The sequence below is a fragment of the Podarcis cretensis genome (assembly GCF_951804945.1).
Source record: "Podarcis cretensis genome assembly, chromosome: 7".
NCBI lineage: Eukaryota > Metazoa > Chordata > Lepidosauria > Squamata > Lacertidae > Podarcis > Podarcis cretensis.
Genome location: NC_137176.1, coordinates 51,517,955 through 51,543,103, shown reverse-complemented (window position 1 = coordinate 51,543,103; position 25,149 = coordinate 51,517,955). Strand labels below are relative to the sequence as shown.

The 25,149-nt window shown below is 39.7% G+C and overlaps 1 protein-coding gene across 4 annotated transcripts in view; it reads left to right on the top strand.

The window, feature by feature from the left end:
- Positions 1-25,149, top strand: part of NOL4 (nucleolar protein 4) — a 139,256-nt gene that overhangs the window by 104,886 nt on the left and 9,221 nt on the right. For 3 of the 4 annotated variants that reach the window (XM_079982710.1, XM_079982713.1, XM_079982712.1), the window contains 3 exons: positions 9,419-9,598; positions 10,310-10,501; positions 20,772-20,885. In XM_079982710.1, the coding sequence (XP_079838836.1) occupies positions 9,419-9,598; positions 10,310-10,501; positions 20,772-20,885 (486 nt within the window). The remainder of the gene's footprint in view (positions 1-9,418; positions 9,599-10,309; positions 10,502-20,771; positions 20,886-25,149) is intronic. The other variant, XM_079982711.1, reaches the window with a different exon arrangement.

Below are 25,149 nucleotides of genomic sequence, written 5' to 3'. Positions count from 1 at the left end.
TACACTGATCCTGGCATGACCGCAATGGTTGCCAGTTAGTTTCCAGGCCCAATTCAAAGTGCTGGTTTTGATCTATAAATCCTTAAACTGCTCAGGACCACAGTACCTCAAGGAACACCTCTCCACATATAAACCAACCCAAACACTGCAATCATCATCTGAAGCTCTTCTTCGTGTGCCTCCTCCATGAGCAGTCCAGATGGTGGCAACACAAGAATAGGACTTTTCTGCAGTGGCTTGCCATTTGTGAAATGCTCCACCAAAGGAGGTTCATCTGGCACCTTCAGTATACATCTTTAAGTGACAGGCAAAAACATTCCTCTTCAACCAGACCTTTGGCTGGATAATAATCTATGCCCTTTTAAATGTCTTTGTGGGAGGGGGGTGTTATTGTTTTGTTTTTGTTTTTATTATGTACTTTGTGGTTTTATTCTGTATTTTATTGTGTGAACTGCCTTGAAATTTTTGGATGAAGGGAAGTTTACAAATTTAATTAATTTAAGCATCTGTGAAGATAGCCCTATAGTTGAAGTTTAAAATATATCTACTGCACTTCTTTAATAATTTAGATACTAGATCTTTTCATGCTGACTCTCCATGCAGGTTTTTTCCAATTCTCATCTCCCATGTGAGCCTAAAAATGCATTAAGGGAACTCTGTTAAAATTAAGGGAACTCTAAAATACATTCATAAACATTTGATGCTTAGTGAGCACTAAGTCTGATTTTCTTTATGCATGACCAGCTTATTTGGGTGGATTGTAAAAAATATCTTGCCATATTTGCTTATGAACAATCATAATTGTCAGGGGTTCAGGAGCAGAGGCACAGGGAAGAGAGGAGATGGAGAGCGAAGGGGAAGAATCCGAGGGGAGCGTAGGAGAAGAGGACAGTGGACCGAGGGATTCCATGAGCCTCTTCAGCGAATCAGAAGATTCACAGAAGGGGGCGCCAGTGGCCAAGGGTAGGGGGTTCCCAAGGGGAACGCCCCAGGAGCAAGGGGGCAGCAGGGACTCCCAGAGCAGTAGTTGGAAATCAGGACCAGCTTCCCCACCAGAGCAGAGTGGGGGGGAAGAGTCCCAAGGATCAGGGCTGACCACACCTCCATCGGAGAGTCAGACAACGGAGGGGAGGTCAGATCCGGCCAGTATCCCGGAAGAGGGAAGCAGTGACAGAAGTAGTGTAACGGTCAGGAGGAAGGTCACTGGGTTGGCGCGAGAGGCAAGTTCAAATGTACAGGAGCGCGGGACAGCAGAGAATGAAGATTGGGAACCGGGTCCTAAAGCCCGCCGGAGGGAGGGGGAGGAGCTAAGCGACTCAGCGTCGGAAGAGTCCAGAAAGGGCAATGCCCCAGCGGGCAGGAGGACCCAGAGGAGGAGAGAGCAGCGTAAAAGGTGGAGCAGGGCTAGGATATTAAACTGGTGTCATAGGGGAGGAGACTCAGACGGTACTTCGCCGGTCTAGGCTTTAAGACGTAGAGCTGCGCGCTGCGGCTTTGAAATGGAAACTGAACCTCAATAAAGACTTTTGTACATAACGACAGCCTAGCGTTGGTCCTCTGTGAGCTGGGACCTAGAGGCAGCTCTGACAATAATGATAATAACAAATATAAATAACATCAACACTCAGATCTGGGCAGAGCTGTATTTCTGTGAGAGTGTTTTTGGTTGCAGTCTGATATCTTTGCACAGTTTTGACAATCCAAAGGGGCTATAAAACTGTAGCAACCCTCCAGCTATAAATTGCTCAGATACTGGGAAATCCATGGTAGCTTGGAACAACTTTCTATATTTCCCAGAAATATCTGTAATGATCCAACTCTCTGCCACCATCTTCAGAATGCAGCAGAGTAGTCTGCTGCCACATCAAACCTCTGCCGTTGGCAGATTGCCTCATTTTATTCATGGCTGTACTATAAAAGCAACAACCCAAATTAAAATTTTGCACCCAGGCAATTAAAATCCTGCACCAAGCAGAGCCAAATTCTGTGATTCATAAATTCTGCAAACTGAGTGCATTTACATATTTTCTCTTATTTTGCACAATCTATTCTGCAGTTTTACTTTTCTTTATTGTGCTGTGACTTCATGGCAAACATCCTATCTGTTCAGTAATGCTCCTAGCAATTTGTAACTTGAAATGAAAAGCAAAGCCCAGCTAAAATATGTACCGTGATATTCGGATGTTCTTAAAACAAACCAGAGGAAAAATAAACTTGCTTATTGGAGGTGGTAGGTGGTGGAGAGAACATAACACAGAGAGTTCAAGTAACTACAGTTATTCTATGCTGGTCATAATGGGAGTGCTAGTCATTGGCCAGTGCCTGCAAGGCCTTCAAGAACTTACTGTACACCCATTTTGATGGGAATGGGGGGTGACGGGATGGGCCACATTTGGGCAATAAAAAGTTCCTGTAGTTCTTTCAAGCATCTAAATCATCAGATGCATGAAGGAGTCCAAAGGCCAATTCATAATTAATCTGAAAAGTTAGGCTCCAGTCTTGGAAATCTATGTCTGTGTTTGAAAGGAAAGCAACTGGATCTGAGAGCACATTTGATGTGGGAGGAAATAGGATCCCAGTTGCGGATCCCAGATTTGATCAGATTTGATCAAAAGAGAAGAGTTATGACTGATTTCTGAAAGTTCTAGAATCTCCTGAAACAACTTCAAGATACCAAAATGTAGCTTAATGGACTACATCATAAATGCTACCATTATGCTGAAGGGGCACTGAGAGTTAATGATGCAAAAAAAGAAAAAAGGAACAGTTTCAGACTACAAACAAGCTTGCCATAATCTGTTTTACTTGCCATAATCTGTTTTCTTAAGCAAACTAATTATGCACATGGGTTCACCTATAAATGGTTTGTGGGGACTAACCTGCTTCCTTTGATGTTCTTAGATCCCAATTCCATCTCTGTTAAATAGCTTTTTAGGAATATCTTTTTAGGATCAAGGTACAATCCCTCTCCTCATATATACAGCGGTCATATTTTTGGCAGTTTGAATCCATGCGACGGGGTGGGCTCTCATTGCTTTGTCCCAGCTTCTGCCAACCTAGCAGTTAGAAAGCATACCAGTGTGAGTAGATAAATAGGCCACTGCTTACAGGCTACCACTGTAAACGGGGGGTGGGGTGGTTTGATACCAGTAATGCCATCATCTTGCTCTGTACACTATTAACAGTGTGAACAAGACTTATGCATTTTGTTAAAATAATAAAGGAGCTATACGCACAAGGAAAGTAGCTGACCCACCTGAATACATAAACTTGTTGGGATTGCAAAGGTGGATCTAGGGGAATGCAACCAGTGTGGTCACACCGGGCACAGAGCTTCTGGGGCATCTGAGGAGGCACCACAACTATGACATACAACAGAAGATGGGGGGGTGGCACTGGATATTAGCATCAAACATGGCACCACTGAAATTTGAGACGTCAAGGTCCACCACTATGTCATTGTGGATTTTACAGGGAGCAGTCTAACCATTAATCTCAGTTAAAATATGATTTGAGCATTGCTTTATTTGTCTAATTTCCCTTATTAATTTGTGTTCAAATTAGTACTGGGAGAATTCCAAACCTATGCATACATTCTCATATATTTGTTAAACTACCGATTGAATTATTTAACTGAGAGTGGACATATATTTTCTTTCCTGGCTTATGAAAGGAGTTAAGCTACCCACACCCCCTATAAAGACAGTTTTCCAAACTGTTAAGGACCATATTCCAATTAAAACAAATCACAAAATTAATAGAGCAGCAAGATAAAAATGATTCATAGCCCTTGGTGATATATTTGAGAGATGAAGTCTGCAGTAAATCCCATTGAGCTCAGAGGGACTTGCTTCAGAGTAAACATGCTCTTAAAATTGTGCTGCATATTACTACACAGAGACTGTGTCTTTTAGGAGATTATACAAATTTGTCTGTTAACATAACATTTTTTCCGGTACCCATCAGTAATTGGCAGTTGCAATGAATTATGTGTCAACCAAAAAGCTTCCCCCATCCCTATTTAAAAAGGAACATTTTAGCCAATGGCAAAAATGTACAGAAACAAAAATTCATTAGTTTTGCATAAAATGGCCTGAGGACAAATATGTGACCCTGGAGCCATTTGTTTCATGTCTTCTTTTTAATGTAAAAGAGTTTTGTATGAAGAGTAAAAAAGCAGAATGAAATGAGAATTATTTACTTTGGTGGTGCATGAGACTAATGGGGTCTTCTGTTATTCCCACTGATGTCACTGAGAGATTTGTTTTGGGCTTTCTTGCAGTCAGGTTTTGGTTTAGTCTGTGTAGAACTATGGAAGAAAAAAAACGTAGCGGTTTTTAAAATTCATAAGCAAAGGAGAAAGAAGCAGTTGGTAAAGCATAACTGAAAAGGAGTCTGATTCATTTCAGAATCTGAAAGAATTTACAAAATGTATTACTTGGAACTGGGGCAGCAAGGTTTTGAAAGAATAATAAAACAGTTGATGTACGATTAGAACCAAAATTTTCTAATTAGGTGAGGGATCTGTGGAGAAGCTCTTCTCTTCTCCTGCTAGGTGCTGTTGGCTATGGAAACACCTTCACTCTCACACACCCTACAACACCAATGTTTGCACTCACACCTGGGCTGCAAAATTCCCTGATGCAAAACGTATCAATGGGTGTGGATACAAGATGGGGAGCCAAGCTACTCTTAAAGGGGCCATTAAAGCTAGCTGCAAGTCCATTGCCCCTTTAAGAGCAGCTTAAATCTGAACTCTAATGACAAAATAAGAACCCGTGATTCCTCAAGGGTTTTCATGATGGTCCCAGCAATTTCAGGACAGTTGGAGGGTATGCAAATACAGTAAAACACTTGAAACAGTATCGCTAAGAGAAGCAAGCAGCAGAGAACTTGCAGATAAAATAACGTTTTCACTGTGCTCAACACAAGTGTCAGCCCTGGTGTGCCTACTAGGGAGCTGGGACTTTGGCAGCTGCTTGGAGATTCCATGTTCTGTCGCTGGAGATGGGACTGTGCTTGCACTCTGCACTGCGCTGTTCCATGTGCAGTTCTAGTATTTTTCTGCAAACCAAATATATCCCTTCTGTATTCAGAAAGAAGAAAGGTGCTTTGCGGCCATACTGGTTGGTATAGGGCCATTCACTTTGCCATAAGTGCAAATAATAACACTCACCATTGCAGATGGATACTCCCTGGAAGTTGCCTCAATGAGTTCTGTGAAAAGGTCTTTATGTAAAATATAATTGGTAGAAATTTTAAACTGAAATATGCATACTTGTGTTTATAGTTTGAGATAATGTTGTAGCCAGCTATTATCTTGTATCACACAGAATACAGATTTGAACACTGGCCATCCAATGTGAAAGGGACAAGGATTAAATTAGTAGTCACCCATTGTTCTTTACTAGAGAATTGTGTGTAATTAAAAATCCTGGTTGCTTCTAATATCACGTGACTAGACATGCAAGGAAGCTCTGGATACCTGTTGGCCTTGATGAAAACACACTCAAATGCAGTCATATTGCTTTTCCTAGAGGATTTGTGTTAGTCAAAAAGAATCTTTTTTAAAAAAAATCCCCCTATCAAATCAGTTTCATGAAAGAGTTATTTCATGCCTTGAACAAATTTTATATAACCATCACTTTAGCTTTTCTGGCCTTCGATCAAGCTGTGAAGCGAAATTATATTAAATAAATATGGAAAGATTATGCTTCAGTCCTGTGTTATATTGTGCTCTGCATAAAAATGAGAAGACACTCAAAAAATTGCATTATCAGACATTTCTGGAAAAATAAAGGGGCACATTGTTTCAGAGTATGGTAATTTATATTAATACAAGCTGGAAGTATCTGGTGTTGCCCAGGAAAATTAAGAAACCAAAAATTATTGAGATTTATGAATGGATGGTGTAATTTGTTACTCTCAGGGCTATGTGTAGTCTTGCTCCCTGCCCCAGGGCCCCAAACTGACTCAATAACACCAGACCATAGCCGGCCCCTAATCAATTTGGGTTTGGGGCTAAAATTTAATTAGGGTTTTTAAAAACCTTATAAAAAACCTAGGGAAAAAAGGTGCTGGTACTCACAATGCAAGGACACACTGGCCCCACAACGCAGACTCCAGCCACAAAAGCTGAGGTCTGCTTAAGAGGCCAGAGGCCACCTTGGCTTGAACCTGCATCTTGGGATGCCTACAGAATGGCTCACAATGGTATCCAAGCATAGACCAAACCCTGATTCTCAATCTTGGGAGCTGTCAGAACAAACCGGGCATCAAAATCTCCCAAGGCACCCAAATTGGTGTAGTGTGGAACACTTGTCTGCCACCTTGGTTCAAAATGGTGCCTTATGGCTCCCAAATGTAGGCAAAAGCTATCTCTTCCACCTCAGGAAGAGTCATGCATAGAGAACAGACAGACAGACGAACAAACCACTTTCCAAAACATGTAGCAGAAGTAGAAGTAGCAGAAGGCAGTACAAGTCAATAGTACATAGAAGTAGATACTGTAGTAGATAAATAAGCATTTCAGTATATTTCATACAAAACCTCTCCCCATGAGTTTATTTTGACAGTAAAATATACCAAGATATTATCAAAGAAATGTTGTATTTTGCTGTCAGTAGATACTGTTTACCCAAGAATATACAAATGGAATTGGCCAAAAGGCCAACTAATCTAAACCCTCGAGGATTTCACTGTTAGAAAAATCAATTGTAAAATCCAAACTGTTCATTGTATATTATATAAGATCTGTTTAATGATCCTCTGTTGACTGTGCAGCCCTCTTTAAGCCTCTGGACTCCTCCCTAGTTTTCACTTTGACCAGGCAAAATCCTGCTTGTTTATTTCAAGCTGTGACAGGCAATTGTATGTTATCCTTAAGGTGGCTTGAAGCAAAAGAGGCCAGAGAACCTTTACCTTTAATAGTTGTGTAGAAGAGGCCATATGAGCAGATATGGATTGCATTATAATAAGGTACACCTGTAGGTTTGCTGGCCTCACTTCCATCTGGTCAGCCTGTTTAATAAACCTGTTGCTTTACCAGCACTTGTATGGATTCCAATTGAGTACTGAAGTTTAACAAACAAAAATAGTGCTTCCAGTTACTAGTCTCAGGCAGGTGTAAGCATGTAAAATCTCACATTCCTCCAGGCTCCCCGTATCCATTTGTGTTTTAGTGTAAACAAAACTAGGAGAACTGCCTTCTGTTATTCTGATTCTGCATAGTTCACTTTCTGCTGTTCAGGAGGAGCAGAGCAGACACAATGCCAATAACTGGTCAAAGGCTAGAAACTGGAACAGAAGGAAAACATGATAGTTTAGTCAGTTATGCATGAGACTCTTAATCTTAGGGTTGTGAGTTTGAGCCCCACCTTGGACAATTCTATGAATCTGTGAGAAAGAGGGTTAAAAAAATGAAATGCAAAGAGGCAAAAAGAGAAAAGAACTGAATGGTTTTTATGGCCTGTTTCTCTCCACCCACAACCTGTCTATCCATCCCATTCTGAGCACTTAGAGACTCCTCATTTCCAGATGCCAAGTATTCTCTGCTTTTTTTAAAAAAAATCTCTTTACTTAATCTGTTTCTGTGCCTCCCATTCTTGCCTTTGAGCAGCAAGAAGTGGGAGGAGGGCTGAGAAGATGCATCATACCTCCAACTAAAAGAATGGCGCAGTACTGTACAATACAAATAGGCCCAATACAAATTAGAGACTCCAGCACAGCCTTCCAGAGCTGGTTCCATTCCCAAACTCACAGATCTGCAGTGGAGATCCTCTATCTTGGTTGTACATCATCACAACTTCCCCATGCTGATGTTCATATCTCATAAACTGGCAGAGATGCAGCCACTTTATATGTTCTCTAAACACATCAATTGGTACATATGCATCTTTTAGCTATATTGATAGAATTGAATGTGTGTTTTGGCTTGTATTGGGTTGCTGTGCAAAATATACAGAAAGATTCCACCCAAAATCTAAATATGTTAGGGGAAGACTGTAGTATCTGATTCTGCTGGTAGTTGCCAAGTTTGGGGCACTCTGAGTGGGTAATTATTTAATGAAATGGGCACATGTGATTTATCCAGCAAGCTATTGATTCCATCCTAAAGGAAATTATGAATCCTGATGAATGAAAAGCTTTGCAGAGAAAACAAAATGTTTTACTTTTTCTCTCTCACAGCTTCAAAAATTTGTTTTATTAAGGATATTTCTATATTGCTTTGTATATAAAAATACAGATATGAGGTAAAGAGAAAACTAAAACAGTCAACTTAAACAACTACAAGTGTTACACAAATATAGACTGTTGGCAATTTGAAGGTGACAAAACTTATAGTATTTACAGTTGTTGGTGAATTTGGTAAAATGAAAGGATCAATGTGCATGTTACAGTTTCCAGAATTAAACGTAGTTTACAGAAACTTAAATAAGTGTGCATTGTCATTAGCAACTGAAATATTGAATGGCTTCTCTTCTTTCTGCCTTGTTTTTTTCATGTATGTAATTGGTACACACACCCCGTATTAGTATTCTGGGAAAGCTATCAAAACAAACTATTCTATATACTAAAAGAAAACACCTTGTGAAATTGGATTAGCATAAAAATACTACTTTAAATCAGTTTTTTCCATGATATAGTTGGTTAACTGTACATAATGGGAAGTTACTTATGAAAAGATTTCTCTTTGTTTTACACTCACCTGTTTAAGAAAAAGAATGTTTGTTCAACATGACAACTATTTAACTTTGCAGAAAATGAAATATTAACTCTAAACTTTGCAGTCATGTAGAGGAAATTGCAGCTGAAATGAACACATATGAGGCACTTTTCACTTTTATTATATAAGAGGGGAAAGAGAGAGAGCGCTAAATGTAACCGGAATGCCATTTTTACAGTATGTATTGTAATAAGGACCCTTTTCATGAACATGAAATGCAGGCATATCATGCCAGTTATGAAGAGCACAGGCCTGTATAAATTTTGAATATATTTTGAAGGTAAATCCATCAAACAACAATAAGAGCAGCTGGCTATAAGAAGAATTCCCAGATACTGTTTTACCTTAGGCTGGAGACTGATTTCATGGCAGAACTGGAATATTAAACTTAGTTCTTAACAAGTCCAAATTAATCATCCTGCCCATTGGATCACATCGGCTCTCTTCTTCCCAACTTCTGAAGTGAATGTTATGGCTAAATTGTGCTTTTTTAAAAAAATTATTACTCATGAACTGTACAATTACATGCTGCCTTACTCTAAAGCCACATACAAAGAGTTCTTGAACACAATTTCTATTCAAAAAAGTCCATTTGGGGAATCTGTTAGTATGTAGAGAAGGCAAGGATTTGTTGAGGTTGAAGCAGGTGATTTCCTCAGACACGTTTTACAAAATGGCTTCCTTTATTCCTAGTCACCTGCTCATAGCTATTCAAGCTATGATTCTGGCAAGAATGAAAGCATGGACAGAGGTGCAGAAGACCTCTCCCTGAACCGTGGAGAAGAGGACGAGGATGATCATGATGAACACGAAGATGCTGAGAAGGCCAATGAGTCGGATGGCGTAGAAGCGGAGCGCCTGAAAGCTTTTAATGTGAGTTACATGGAGCTTTATGCCCTTCAGAATTTTATTTTCTTATTTGTGGCATTTATTATGGGTATATGTGGCAGTAAAAGAGGTACACTAACTTTATTAGAAGGGGGACCTCCCTCCCTCCGCACACATTAAAACACTTGGAAACAGACACCAGTTCACCAGATTTAGAGGTTTAACGTATATTTACCTCAGTTGTGTGTTTTGTGTGTGTGTGCATGTTTGCTCAGTGGACAGCAGCAGTAAGGACTAGGGGGCTGCAGTGTAGTTCCAGGAGTGTATTCCAGCGGCCAGCTATTTTCTATTATTTTCCAGATTTATATAATTTTGCATGACAACGTACGCAAAAATTGCTCACAGCAGGGGAAGAGTAAGAGACACAGTTCAGTATAACAATGTAGGCATCCTACTGCATTGTTAATAACAGACATGAAAATAGTGCCTATTTTCACAATCTGTGTTTTATTTCCCTCACAATTTCTATACACTACAGCCTAATCTTTTCTTGTCTTTTTTTTTGTCAAACCTAAAACAAAATCCTTGCTTGCTTAGCATTTCTGACTTTCCATTACAAAGCTCTTCACTGTGTAAATAAAGAAAAATAAAAATAAAGAAAATGTCTTCCTCTCTGTAACTGAGCCAGGAAGCTTAGAAAGAGAAGAGAACACCACCCCTCCAAAACCTTCTCCTCTGTCTCCCTCTTGCCAACAGATGTTTGTCAGGCTGTTTGTAGATGAAAACTTGGACCGAATGGTCCCAATCTCTAAGCAGCCCAAAGAAAAGATCCAGGCTATCATTGACTCATGCAGGCGACAATTCCCTGAGTACCAAGAGCGTGCCAGAAAGCGTATACGTACTTACCTCAAGTCCTGCAGGCGGATGAAAAGGAGTGGTTTTGAGATGGTGAGTTTTGATCTAAAAAAAACCCCAGCCCTAGTTTCCATCAAAAACCCCATATGTAAATCCATGACACTATTTTGTTTTCATCTTAGTGTCTTTTTTATTTGTATTTTTGGTAATGTCAGGTCAGAGGTTATTCTTCCTCCTTTCATATTACCTGGATCCACCCTCCCTTTCTCCAGTGCATTTGAAATGCCTTCAAAAATGCAGCTTGCAGTTATTTCAAATAGAAATTCATTTTAAAAAATGAAGAGCTCCTCAAGATGTAAAGGAACAAGCAAAAGAGAAATAAGGCTTATTTATTTTTGCGGGGTCATCATTCTGACTCCTGTAGAGATGATATAGTGGCCTGAATCTATAGGTACACGTTGGTAGTAGTGGGATGCATATGTGAAACTGGACATGCCATGTACACATGGCTACCTACTGATTATCTTTAGGATGGAATGTCAATCTAGTCAATCTAGGCCTTCCTCCCAAGCATATGATATACACATTCCAAGCTGACAGATCTGATCATGTCGTCAGGGATCTGCACATATTTCATGATGCTGCAGTGAGAATCATGGGTCCAGCCATTAGTGGTGGGTGAGTCAATATAGCAAGGGAATCTTTCTATATTTTGGAATGGGCGTATTAATTGTTGCCCTGTTGTCATAATTACCACAACATTTGTCAGAAACATGAAAACTGCTTTTAATGGTGCTTATGCTACAATCACACATACATTTGGCATTTTACCAAATCAATGTAGCCTAAGCAATGTAAGACTATAGAAAAACACTTAGGATCAAATTAATATGCTTTCAGCATTTTCAAAATTGTTTAAAATTACTCGTTGTTTGTCACCCTGGGCTCCTTTGGGAGGAAAGGCAGGATATAAATTTACTAAATAAAGTTTTGCTTTATAGGATTAAGATTTTAAGGGATCATTTCTTAATTGCAACATTAATATCATGGGGAGCTTTTTTAACCTTTCTAATTTCTCAAAGAAAGTGAGAGAGAAATGAAAAAAACACACCATTTTTTTTGCTGCCATGATCGAACACCAACTAAATGTTAAAATACCACACCACATGCATCCTTTCCCATTATAGTAGAAAAGAAGAACTGTGAAAATTATCCCAGCATTTCCATTAAAAGTCCTAAAACAAACCTCAGACCCTTCCTTTCATAACTTTCAAACATCATCTACCTTTTAAATATCATTTTAAGAAATACATCCAAAAAACCGTATTTTATATAAAAGCAATAAATCAGTCTATATTTTGTCGCTCCTTCCTTCCTTCCTTCCTTCCTTCCTTCCTTCCTTCCTTCCTTCCTTCCTCCTTTCCTTCCTTCCTTCTGATGTCCATTCATTGTTCCAGAACCTTAAATGACTGTGTTCAAAACCAATTGCGACATCTGCTGAAATCACTAGCTTAGGACAAAAGTGAAAATGCAGGAAGTCCTATTTGTACAATTGATGCAAGTCAAGTCAGCTTATGAACAAGGGAACTATAGATTGAAAGGGAGCAGAGACCATGAAAAAATATCGGATGTGAAAATCTGATTGTTGAGTTATATTGTGTTTTGAAATATTTGACGGGCAATATATTATTGAAGTCTAGTAAATAGTGTAGTTTTACATTTGTTTTATTTGAATTAAGTTATTTATAAAATGAAAAGTCTTTGTGCAACTGTCTGATCTTGGTAACTTTGATTAATCTCACAACTTTATACACTGCTCTAATATCGGTACAGATAGAGTATAATATATATATATTTACAAAGAAGTAATATTTTTCCTGTCTTATATGACCAAATTTCATACACATGTTCACATCACTGAACAATTACAAACATGAATGATCCCAAAAAGGCCTGTGCTTGTTTATATCTCTACATAACTGTCCAATAAAAAAGCATGTAGGGGTAGCAAGTTTTTCAGGTCTGCTGTTGCCCCATGAAAACACAGGACTAATCTCCTTCCCTCATGCATGTGGAAGTAGCTGTGTCCAAAAGCTGTTGCCATAGTTGAGTGAAAGCAAGCAAAGTCTTCTCCTGAGCAGAGTGTACACCTCCCTGTCTTACGTTCCTTATTTCAGCAGCATCACTGCATAACAGTAGCAGTTGCAAATGAGGCTGAGAGACCAGATCCTCAACAGTGGAGACTGTTATGAGAAACCAGAGTTAGACCTTTGGTTTATCTAGCTCGGAATCGTCTACTCTGATTGGCAGTGGCTCTCCATGACGCTTCACAGAGGTTTTACATGATCATATTGTCCGAAGTTATTTTAACCGGAGATGGTAGGGATTGAATTTGGCACCTTCTATAAGCAAGATGCATTGAAATATGGTCCTTCCCTTAAGATAGACTAGTGGAATAGAATGTGAATGGTCACTTCCAGTTTGAAAGATGAAGATGGGCAGACATTCTAAATGGTAGTGAAACCTAGTTTGAACACACATTTGCTGCATCCTGAGGCATTTGTTGTCAGGACAGAGAGACCATGTTCAGTAAGCCCTATACCATGGCTTATAAGTTGATTGGGTAACTTTGCTCCTCTCCCCCATGCTGTGGAAGTTTATGTCTTGGCATGATATGTGAACATGGCCTCCATAGACTCTCTAGGTTTCATAAAGACTTTTTGGTGGTGTGCTTGAGGGGCTTATTATTTGAAGGGCACTACACAAACTGTCTGCATAGGTCAGTTTCAATTTGATAGATTTGGCAGTGCTGCAGAGACAAACAGGAATAGTATTTCTTTTCACTTGTTATTACATTTCATCAGCTAAAGCTTGTTTCGAATCCTGATGATTAATATATGTCAATATGAAGAAATAAAGAATTAAATGGCCTCCATGCTTGTAAAACATATCATTTTGAAATGTCTGGTGCTATCTAGATTGTAATCTAAATTTGTTTCACTGTAATGACATAACTGAAAGGTAATTAGAATACAAGGAGCAAAGTTGTTTAACTGACTGCTTATTTAATATCACTTAAAACGCAGGAATAGGGACGCAGGTGGCGCTGTGGGTTAAAGCCTCAGCGCCTAGGACTTGCCGATCGAAAGGTCGGCGGTTCGAATCCCTGCGGCGGGGTGCGCTCCCGCTGCTCGGTCCCAGCGCCTGCCAACCTAGCAGTTCGAAAGCACCTCCGGGTGCAAGTAGATAAATAGGGACCGCTTACCAGCGGGAAGGTAAACGGCGTTTCCGTGTGCGGCTCTGGCTTGCCAGAGCAGCGATGTCACGCTGGCCACGTGACCCGGAAGTGTCTCCGGACAGCGCTGGCCCCTGGCCTCTTAAGTGAGATGGGCGCACAACCCCAGAGTCTGTCAAGACTGGCCCGTACGGGCAGGGGTACCTTTACCTTTACCTTTAAAACGCAGGAATGGTGACTATATCACTGTATCATTATGGTAGTAAGGTGTTACAGTGAAATTTCTACAGAGGTCTGGGCATAAATTCAACTTTTCACATGATTCAGTTGATAAATCTTTCTGAAAATATCAGAACAATTAAAATTGTTTATAGGACATGTAGCATTTCAGGTGTAATTATGGAACAACCACCATGACTTGACGCTCTGGAAGATGTAAATATATTAATTAGTGGAAGGTGTGTCTTGCTCTGATCTACCTCAAACCATATCATGTATACCAAGTGTAGTAGAAAAATATACATCTTTCTTTTAGTTTATGAAATACAATAGGGATAAAATAATATCAATTCTGAAGCAATTTCTTTGGGTGTCAATGTATATAACACAGCAACAGGTTATCATACTGCTTTTATTTTGAACGGCACCATTAGGATCACAATGAAAATGGATGCAAAAACTATCTGAAGAAATGAAACAAACCTGCAGAACCATTTGTCAAAGCACAGGTTTCAGATCATCATGATAGACCAGCGATGGTTCCTTCCTCAGTTGACCCATGCAGATCGGCTGAGATGAAAGGACTTATAGTTCCCTCACCATTCAGCAAACTATTAATCTAATGACCAGGCAGGGGGTAACTTGCACCCCCATTAGTGCACTGGGCTTTACTGTCTTTACTTTTATACTTTTTGTTGCTTCTGCCAAATTTGGGGGTGGTTGTTTGGGGAATTGATCAGTGCCCCAAACTGGGGATTAGCCACTCCTTTGGTAAGCAGAAATATCAGTAGCAAGTTCCATAATGGACCAAATATTGGGGCTAGTACTGGCCATAGTGTGCATGGCTTTCTCATTATTATAATTATAATTAATTAAATTTCTATACCGTCCATCCAGGGATCACAGGGCAGTTTATAATATAAAAACACAAAAATACATAATTGCATCAAACAAAAACAAAACCCCCGCCCCAGTTTAAAAGGCCATAAATTGCTTCATTAGACAAAGGTTGTTGCGGTCTTGGAAGGTTGAGTTTTGTATGTCCAAACATTTTTTTTTCTTTTTAAGAAGAGGAAACCTACATTAACATATTAATCAGACTATTTTGGTCAAAGATTCCTAGCAGAGTTTTATTTATCATTCTTGTAATAGTTATTAAGGAATTGCAGTTTCTGTGCCTGAAATATCTTGCTACCATATCCATTCAGATATTGGTGATAAATATATGGTTGCTCTGAGAAAGAAAATGTGTTCATCTGTTCCTGTTCTGTCTCAGGAACAGAATTCAAAACAAATAATGCAACTTCAACCTTTCACTCTTTCTTCAAAAGCACATTTCAATAAGCAGCCTAGAGTTCAAACATTCTCTATCAAAGAATGTTCCTGAAATCTTCAGGTCACCAGGGAGAAATTATTTTGTAATACTAAAAAAGAGGGGATTCTGCAACTTATTCTGAACTGGTAAATAAGATCTGGCCTTCAGATAATAGCCTCATTATTCTTCCCCTGCAGGGGGACATCTGGAAGAGAGTTCTTAACTAAAGGCCTTCTTTCTCATTAGTATCTGCCCATCTCACAGGAAATAATTAAGGCAGTTGATGGGGAAAATGACAAAAAATGTGCCTTTTGGATGACATCTGCTCTAAGTATCTTTAAAGTTTTGTTGCTGCTATAATTTCCTGCCTAAAAAAAGAATGTCATGTTCACACATTCATATCTGATGACCATCATCTATATGAATCTCTTCTAAGAAAAAACACACTAGTATTGATAATATAGAAACTGTAGGCAATACTAGGAGTTAACTAATTTCTGAGATAAGGGCTTCCATACCAGCTTGAAATAGTTTCACACAAAGTCAACAAAAAACACAGCCTCAGTACAGCTACAGGTGTCCTATTTGTTGGGTAATAAAAGGCAAACATCTTAGTAGATCTTTCCTTTCCTCAACCAACAACAGAAACACAACAGTTTGACAGAGCTGTTCCTGAGATGAGTAAAATACATATCAGCCTAACGTAAATTCATACTCACTTCAAACTGTGCATTTGTGGGTGTGTGTGTGTGTGTGTGAGAGAGAGAGAGAGAGAGAGAGCACATGCATGCACTCAAACACTTTTACCCAAGGCTGTACCTAAATCTCATTTAACTTAATGAAACTATGAGGAACATGTGACTTCTGGCTTGCCTTGGGATGACTCAGTTAACAATACAAACCTTCTCCATATATACAGTATTCTGCATTCATTTACCTGTTGACGATGGCTGCTTGCCAAGCCCTTCTTCACACTTCCCTGCCTTTACAAACCACCAGCCCTGTCTGAACATCTGTCTCATGAAAAGATCACATCAACGTATTATGAAATCCTAAAGCACAAATCTCAGGAGATATACCTGGCATATTATCCAGCCCTTGCCCTGTCAGATTGTGTATGTCTTTACTTTTACAAGTCACCCTACTCATTTCACTGAGGCAAGAATATATTGGGACAGGATTTGGCATTATGTACATGCACAGCAGCAGGAAAGAGATTACTAATTGATCTACATGTGTTTGTTGCCTCTTTTCCTTCTGTAACTACATTTTTTGGCTGTATGGTAATCTTGGGCAATTATTGCTGCTGTACATCATATAGAGCCTAGATAATTGTGCTAAACATGATGTCTGTGGCAAATAGACACACACACACCCTTTTGTCTATTATAAGTAGAATACTGTCTGGAATGAGAACATTAGAATTGTAAGCAAAGTGGATTGTGCGTTAAACTAAATTTCTTTTTTTGAAAATTAAACGTGTATTCTTTAATTAATTTGCATTGTAGGTCCTCCATCAAAATAATGCTATAACCTATTGTGCCTCATCCATCCCTCCACTCCCTGTCTGGTTTTGCCAACAGTTACTGAAATTTTGCTTCTTCCATTTATTCTCAGACAAGAATGAATGAAAAGCATTACAACTGATGTCAAAATGCAGTGCTGCTGCAAGTCTTAAAATGACAAATCCTTTTATATATTTTATATATTTACCAGGGATATGAGAGCTTATTACATTAGAACAATATCAGGACATCCAACAGAGTGCAGTGCTGTTCTTCAGTTTGTAATGCAGAATGTTGCTCAAACATGCGCATTGTGCTACTTTACACTGCATGCTTTACAGTATGAGAGAGTGTTTTAATATGCCTCTATTCTCAAGAATCCCTTTTCAGTCTTAATTCTGTAACAAGATGTTGGTGAGTATATTCATGTTCTGCTTGAGGTATTCTGGCTTCGTTGACAAAATATTTTATTAGACCTTTGAAGTTGTACTTGTTCTGCATAAAACAGAAGATCCACTGTGTATTCCATAACTAGAATCACTAAATATCTGTATTTTAAGGACAAAATGTTCCTTTGAAGAACATGTTGGCGGTTTGAGAGAAGGTTTAGATCCCAAATATACATGTGGTAGAAATAATGCTTTGAAGTGGATGGTGCTTTTTGGACACAAGCACATTTACATATAGAACTGAAAAAGAAATGCTTAGTATGACTTGTAGAAATTTGCTCATGATTTTATACTTTCAAGCAAATGAGGTAGCACATGCCAATATAGGTTTCCCTATTAAAACTAGCGTCTGATGTGCAGCACATCAACCAATGGGTGCCCTATATGTAATTATTTTATTGCAATCTAAGGTCAGTTGTATCTATGTATTTTCCCTTATGCCTTTGGAAATAAGAAAATGTTTTATAGAAGTTTCCCTGGCTGCCACTTGAGAGACTATTATATAAAAAATTCTTACACCCCAATCTCAAGTATTTTTACTATGAAGTAATTACCACTGCCAAATGAACAGATTCTGAAGCTCAGACTGAACCTACAACACCAGGCAATATTGATTCTTTTTAGGGGGAGCAGGAAATTCCCTGATACAAATACCCAGTTTACAGCCTTTTTATAATTTTGTATGTGTGCCATTCTACTTAGATTCTTGAGTGACCTTCTGCCAAATTGGCTATAACTGTTTGTTTCATATGTGTTACTTTCGGTATATTATTTAATGATCCTGTGATGCAAATAGATGTCTTTGGATGAATCAAAGTATCAGCTTTCTTATAGTATTATTTGGGTTTTTAAAAAAATTAAAAATACTGTTTAGTGGACTCAGCATGAAACGACATCATTTGAAGGGTGCAACACATGATTTACTGTGCGGCCACCATAATGTAGTATCAGAAAATAAAACACAGTAAAATCGTGATCAGCCACCAGAGTCATATGTTCTTTGAGACTGGATTCCAGCGTCAGTCTACAATGCTCAAGGCTGATATTTGTGATGGGCATTGACAGTAAGAAGCTGGAGGGTGCCATGAGGATGCTCAAATCTACTATAGGCTACACTCCCATACATACAAACCTGGGAGCATGTCGAACATATAAGACTGAACTGTTATTGACCATCTTCATTTTAAATGAGAGTAATGAACTAAAGTAGAGAGTACAACTGTATGTTTCCCTATATGCACAACATTTCAACAGATGCTATAAAATTGATAGATTTTTACAGGGGAATACATGGACTTTCCCTCTGAAACATCTGCTCTAATTTTAAAAAACAAAAAGATTTCAAAGTTATAGAATAAAATTGAAATACAAAAAAATTGAACACTCATCTGTCCTGTTTAAATTTAAAGCAGAAATAAAAGGGTAGCTACCAATACTACTACTACATCAGATTTCTTACCTGCACTTCACCATGAGTCCTCACCATATTGCAATATAGTGCAATATTTGTATTTAAAATATAGAATTATTTAGCACACAATCCAGCCCAAAGTAGATTGAGCTTCAATTTAAATGAGTATGTTAACTACATGCTAACCTCAAAGGGCCTTAAGAGTATTTAATTTGGACTGATTCTTATCTCACATATGGTATTTGTGAAACCAATTTCCTCTATTTACAGTATAAACTGTCCCAAACTTTGATAAGCAGTCGTGATTGTACACTTCCAGCAGCTCCAGCTTATTACAAATTGGGTCTTCTATTATTATTATTATTGTTATTGTTGTTATTATTATTATTATTATTATTATGATATTATTTCTACATCATGTTTCAATAGTTAAGTGTAATTTTGATTATTGATTTACCATCATTTATGTCCAACAGATAATTTAAACACTACTTAAGTGAATGGAATGGTTCAGACACATTTCAGTGCCCTTTGGATCAGTTATTTACATTTTAATGTGAAAACTGACTCTTTAGTGAAGGGCAAGTAGCAGATATAAGACAGTGTCATTTGTGAGGCAATGGGTCTACATTGAGTATTTCACTGGATGGCTTAGGGGTGACTGAAGATCAACTGTACAAAATATAAGTATTGTCAAACCAAATATAATTGCACGAATAAACAAAAAAAGAGTATTTATCTAAGAATATTTATTCTGATTTTGTATTTCTTTACTTAATTTATATCCTGTATGTTCAGCAAAGGTTTATGTTTGCAGGGTTGCTAACTGAACAAAAATCAGAAAGTACACTTTAAATAAATAAATAAAACAACAGAGAATGTGTAGATTGCATAGATCATTTTTAAAAGTAAAAGCAGGCTATGTAGATTATCAGTCAAGTATATCAGTCAAGTCAATAGTGGAATTATAATAAAGATGACTAGTACTAATGCACACCCTTAAATTATTTTTTTTTGGGGGGGGGGGTTAATTCTTTTGAAGATGGGGAAATTCACAGTCAAGTGGGTGAACAAACATTACATACTGCTTAAACACTAAGGCTGTCAATCATTACAACTCTCCAGGTAAAATACATACAAAGAATATGTGAGAATGCTTTGCTATGCATTCAAGTAAAAAGGACAGCATGCTTTTCAATGCCAGTATGATTATGAAATAAGACTCAAATCAAGCATGTTCCTATAATAGGCCAAATCCAGCATTGTGCTCTTCCAGTCGTTCCGTCTGTTGCAAGCATTCCAGCTTGCCAGATGAAACACACCATCTCTCCTCCCCTGGCACACCACTCTGGGGGTTCTCATGACACACACACACATACCAAGGCAATTTCAGGGGACATGTGAGGGAAGAAGAAGGGGGAAAGAAAGCCCTGTTTCGCAACTGGAAGTCCTGGCGCAGGGCTTCTGCCGCTGGTTAGGTGAATCCTGCCCAATGCTTCCATAGCACCTACAAGTGTTCACTTCACATTCATCATCTAGCTGTAATGCTTACAACAAGACTGAAAGGTAAGTCAGTAGTTGTGCCACCCATAATTCAGAGGGTGGGTGGCTGAGGCTAAGAGGGAATAACTTACCAAAGGCCACCTGGTGAGTTCATGGCAGAGGTGAAATTTTAACCAGGGGCTCCCAAATTCATAGCTCAGTCTCATATCCACTATATTACACCAGATCTCGTCTGTCATGGGAATATACTAGTGTTTCTTCAAAATGCATCCTTAAGAGCAACAATGGCTAAACCTGTTTAGGCCCCAAGGCCATATGCAGCTACCTCAGCACTGTATCTGCTTGAATTCCCTGCTTTCCTGGCTGCTGCCCAAATCAGTGAGGTGTTGGGAAAATAGGAAACTTCATTGAGTAGGGCTGGAAGGCCACCCAAACGGGGTTAACCACCCCGGCTTACAAATACCCACGTAAAATATTGGTGGAAGGAAAAGTTGAGGATCAGTGACTGAACTGCAGCTTTAGTCTCTAACTAGTTTTCATTTTTCATCTTGATAACCTCCATTTCCACTTTCTGTTGAAACAAAATACATTTCAATGAACCAAATCTCCAATCTATGTGCTGCTTGTAAAGCACTGTTGTTGACCTGGCAATGATCCTTGTAATTCTTATTCTCTTTCTCTTTCTCCCTTTCTTTCTTTCTCTTTCTCTCTTTCTCTCTTTCATAGTCACGGCCTATTCCCTCACACCTTACTTCAGCAGTAGCAGAGAGTATCCTGGCTTCAGCCTGTGAGAGCGAAAGCAGAAATGCTGCGAAAAGAATGCGGTTGGATCGACAGCAGGTATGGGCGTGGGGGGTGAAAGACTCCACTGAGTCCATGCCCAGGACTCAGTGGACTGATCAAGCAATAATCACAGACTTTGTAAAATGTGTTCTGTGGAGAGAGAAGAGGTTCTCCATAGCGGCTGCAGAGAGAGCAGAAAGTGGCAGCAAGGCAGATGGGCTTCAAAATGTTTGTTTTCTGGCATGCTCAGATGTCAGTTTAATTGTGAATACCAACGTGTAGCATGGCTGAAGAACATGCTGTGAGCTCTTCTTTATATCAGATCTGCCTCCAGCCTTCACACTGATCATAGTTTATAAAAAAGGTAGAATAATGTTAATTAAGATAAATTTGTGTTCATTTTATAATGTCCATCTTTTGATGTTTATAAATACCAGTTTTTAACTGTTTTCATCAAGAATTTTAATGTTTTGTTTTATATGTTTGTAAACCTCTTAGAGGTTTTCTTACAAACAGGTATATATTTTTTGTTAATTACATAAAATAATCACAAACTCACATAGTGGGCAAATAGAATATAGCAATAATAACACTGGGCAACATTTTTTTACTTTTTGAATGTTGTCTAGATTTCTACAACTGATTTAGGGGTTTTTTGCACTGCTGAATCAGGAAATGGCATCCGTTTCTCTCCATCAGGTCAGGTTTTCTGTAAACTGAATAGTGGGCATTGATAAAGGTAAGTACACGTAAATTGCATGTTGCTTCACCATTTTTCAAACTTCAGGGCTTGAACTTCTGTTTCTTGGAACTCCTGGAATGCTCAGCAGCACGGAGGTCTCTCTTCAGAGTCCAACAGTAGTCAGCCATCATGACTGCATCCCAGCGACCCTGATACCTGGTCTCCATCTCTTTCATATCCTGATGGAATCTCTCCCCCTGCTCGTCACTCATTGAATCCAGGTTCTCAGGAAACCGGTCCATATGGGAAAATAGGTAGTGCATCTTGACGCTCATGTTGCAGCCCAGGTTTCTGAAAGTCAGCATGTTGTTGACAAGTTCTGTGTAGTTTCTGGCCTTATTGTTGCCAACAAAGTTCTTCACTACCAGAACAAATGCCTTCCACGCTTCCAGTTCCACTTCGTTCATTGAGTTTCCGAACTCTGGATCTCTGATGAGCTGATGGATCTGAGGACCGTCAAAGATGCCAGCTTTCAACTTCTCTATGGTCAATCCTGGAAAAGCCTGGCACAAGTAAATGAAGCAGTCACCATCCTTGTCTAGAGCCTTGGTGAACTGCTTGATTAAGCCGAGCTTGATGTGCAGCGGTGGGAAGAGTATTCTGTCTCTGTCCACCAGAGGGTCGTTGATGACGTTCCTTTCTTTGCAAGGCACCAATTCCTCCCGCACAGGCCAGTCCTTCTTCGTGTAATGCTGAGCACGGTCCCTACTATCCCACATGCACAGAAAACATAGGTACTTGGTGAAGCCAGACTGTTGTCCCAACAAAAAGCTCACCATCTTCAGGTCAACACAAATAAACCACTTACGCTGGTCATAACCAATTTTCTCCAGCACATACTTCACCGCTTCATAGTTCTCCTTCAGTGTACTTGAGTGAGCCAGGGGTATAGAGGCAAACTGGTTGCCGTTGTGTAGCAGAACACATTTCAGTGATCGCTTGCTGCTGTCAATGAACAGTCTCCAATCTTTGGGTTCATACTGTGGCACTCCAAGCTTGAGTAGAAGCTGCGCAATATCTGCACAGTACACCAAGTCCTTCTCTTCCAAGAAAAAACGGAGGTACTCTTGATGCCTGTTGCGTAAGAAGCTGATGCGAGCACTGTCAGAGAGGAGGTTTTTTTCCTTCAATCTGGATGCCAACTGTTCAGCAGAGTCCTTTGACAAGCTGAGGTCGCGAACTAGATCATTCAACTCCTTTTGGGAAAATGGATGTGGAGCATCATCTTCAAGAACCACTTCTTCTTCTTCATGTCCTTCAACACTGGAGGCATCTTCGTCACTAATGTCAGGAAGTTCTCCGAAGATAGGCACTGGAATTTCATCACAATGAGCTACAGGACGACGTGCTGATTGAAGATCAGGATACTTCGTGGGGCGGCTGCCCCATTAACTTAGTTTTGATCCCCCAACTTTATGCTTTGCTGGACCAACTTAAGGAAGATTTCGAGGTTTTATGACTTCAAACTGATCCCTTTTCGACATAATCACCCAGAACTATTGGACCTGAATACTTCTTGTCATTAAAATAATCATTTCCAATCAAAACAATTATTTGACAAGGCATTTTACCCCCACCAACTTCTTCTAAAATGCTCCCCACAAGCGTACATGTGAACAAAAATGTAAAAAAGACATGTGGCCATAGCTCAAAAACTTGACCTGATTGAGCAAAACCAATGTGATTTTTGGATTCAGCGCATCAGATTCATCCTAAATCAGCTGAAACAACGCAGACAACAAATTTGTTGTTGACCAGTGTAATGTACAGCATTATTAAGAATAAAACTCTCAAATGTGCATTTGTATTTTTGCAATTACAGCAATCCAGTAATTCTAAAGAGCTATTTCTGTTTAGAACAGTTCAAGGATATTTTCAGCTATACTGTATCTTAAATCCCTTTCCCCTCAAAATTACATAATTCATAATGAGTTAGACCCAGTCTTGTGATTGATGGAGTTCTGTTCGTGTCCAAAAGCATGGGGGACTATTTTCCCCCAGTTCCCTCTGTTCTGAAGGAATATGGCCTTCTTGAGTAACATGAGAAGTAGTGTACAGTCATACCTCGGGTTGAAGTAGCTTCGGGTTGAGTGTTTTCAGGTTACGCTCCGCGGTGACCCAGAAGTAACGGAACACGTTACTTCTGGGTTTCGCTGCTCGCGCATGCACAGACGCTCAAAATGACATCACGCGCTTGCACAGAAGCGGTGAATCGTGACACGCACAGATGCGCGGAGGCGGGTTGCGTTCGCTTCAGGATGCGAACAGGGCTCCAGAACAGATCCTGTTCGCATCCAGAGGTACCACTGTATGAGGAAGTAGCAGGAAAGGATGAATATCACCTTCCTCCTTTCTACAATAGGGAGCCTCCTTAGTCACTTCCACAAACAGAAAAAGCTGTTCACAGACTGACCAGTCTAGATCCAACTCATTATATGTATTTTTACATGTGCTGTGGGTTACTACATTGCTTTTTTCTAAGTAGACCAACTCTTAGCCATTTGGAAGGATAGCAAGAATATTATTATTTATCACATTTAAATTGCAGTCTTAAAACATTTTCCTGCAAATAAATGCCATTTAAAACAGTGGGACTTACTTCCAGGTAGACATGCATAGAATTGTGCTATTAAACACTTCAGCATCTCAGACATAAACCTTGGGACGGGGACCGGATAGGATTTTTTTCCATTTGGCAAATTGGCACTGGCCACTTGGTTTTCGCCTACCTCTTAGCAATTGTCACAACTTTGTAAGGTTTGGCGGTTAGGCATTGGCTTATTGTTGAGTGGGAGAGGGAAGGTCGGCCATCGCCTGCTCCTCCATTGTCCAAGGGTATTTTGTTAAAGGAATCCAGGGCCTGGATCCTGTGTGAAGTCCACTTGAGGGGCTAGGGCCATGTCAGGCCTCTGGGAATACTGGGGGAGATGCAGGTGGGTTCCCCCGAAGCAGCTCCCCTTTGGGTGGTTTACCCTTACAGACTTCTTGCAAAGGGGGCAGGAGTCTGATATAGTCTTTTGCCAATGCCTAAGCCAATACCGCTCACATTTCCTGTAATTAGTAAAGTTGTGGCCAAAATTTGCCCAATAACCTTAAACAAAAAATCTGTCTGTGTGAATTTCTTTATTCTAATGGGGGGGGGGGTTGGCTTGAGGGTGCTGACACACAATCAGGGTGCCATTACAACGCAGTCTAACACCTGTTTGAAGATGCCTTAGTAAATCATGCTATGTTTGATATAGCAGCAGCCAGTGAGGAGGGGTGGCACTGGAGGAGATATAATGTTGCTACTGGTGCACTCACAGCACCCCAGCCCTGCCACTGCATTCACCTGGTTTGCAGGGGACCTGGTATGCTGCCATGAGGCCAGGACTATGGCACCACCCCTACCTACTTCTAGTTTGATAGAAAATGAGAAGAGAAAAAACCACTAGACCTCCAAACTTATGAGTACAAGTGGGCTAATTGCCTGAGATAAAGTTTGCACTGCAACCAGAACAAGTATGATTTTGCCTGGAAAACTGTTCCATCTATTCACTTAGGGTGGCTCCTCGAAAAAAAGAGGGGGTGGGGTGGGGT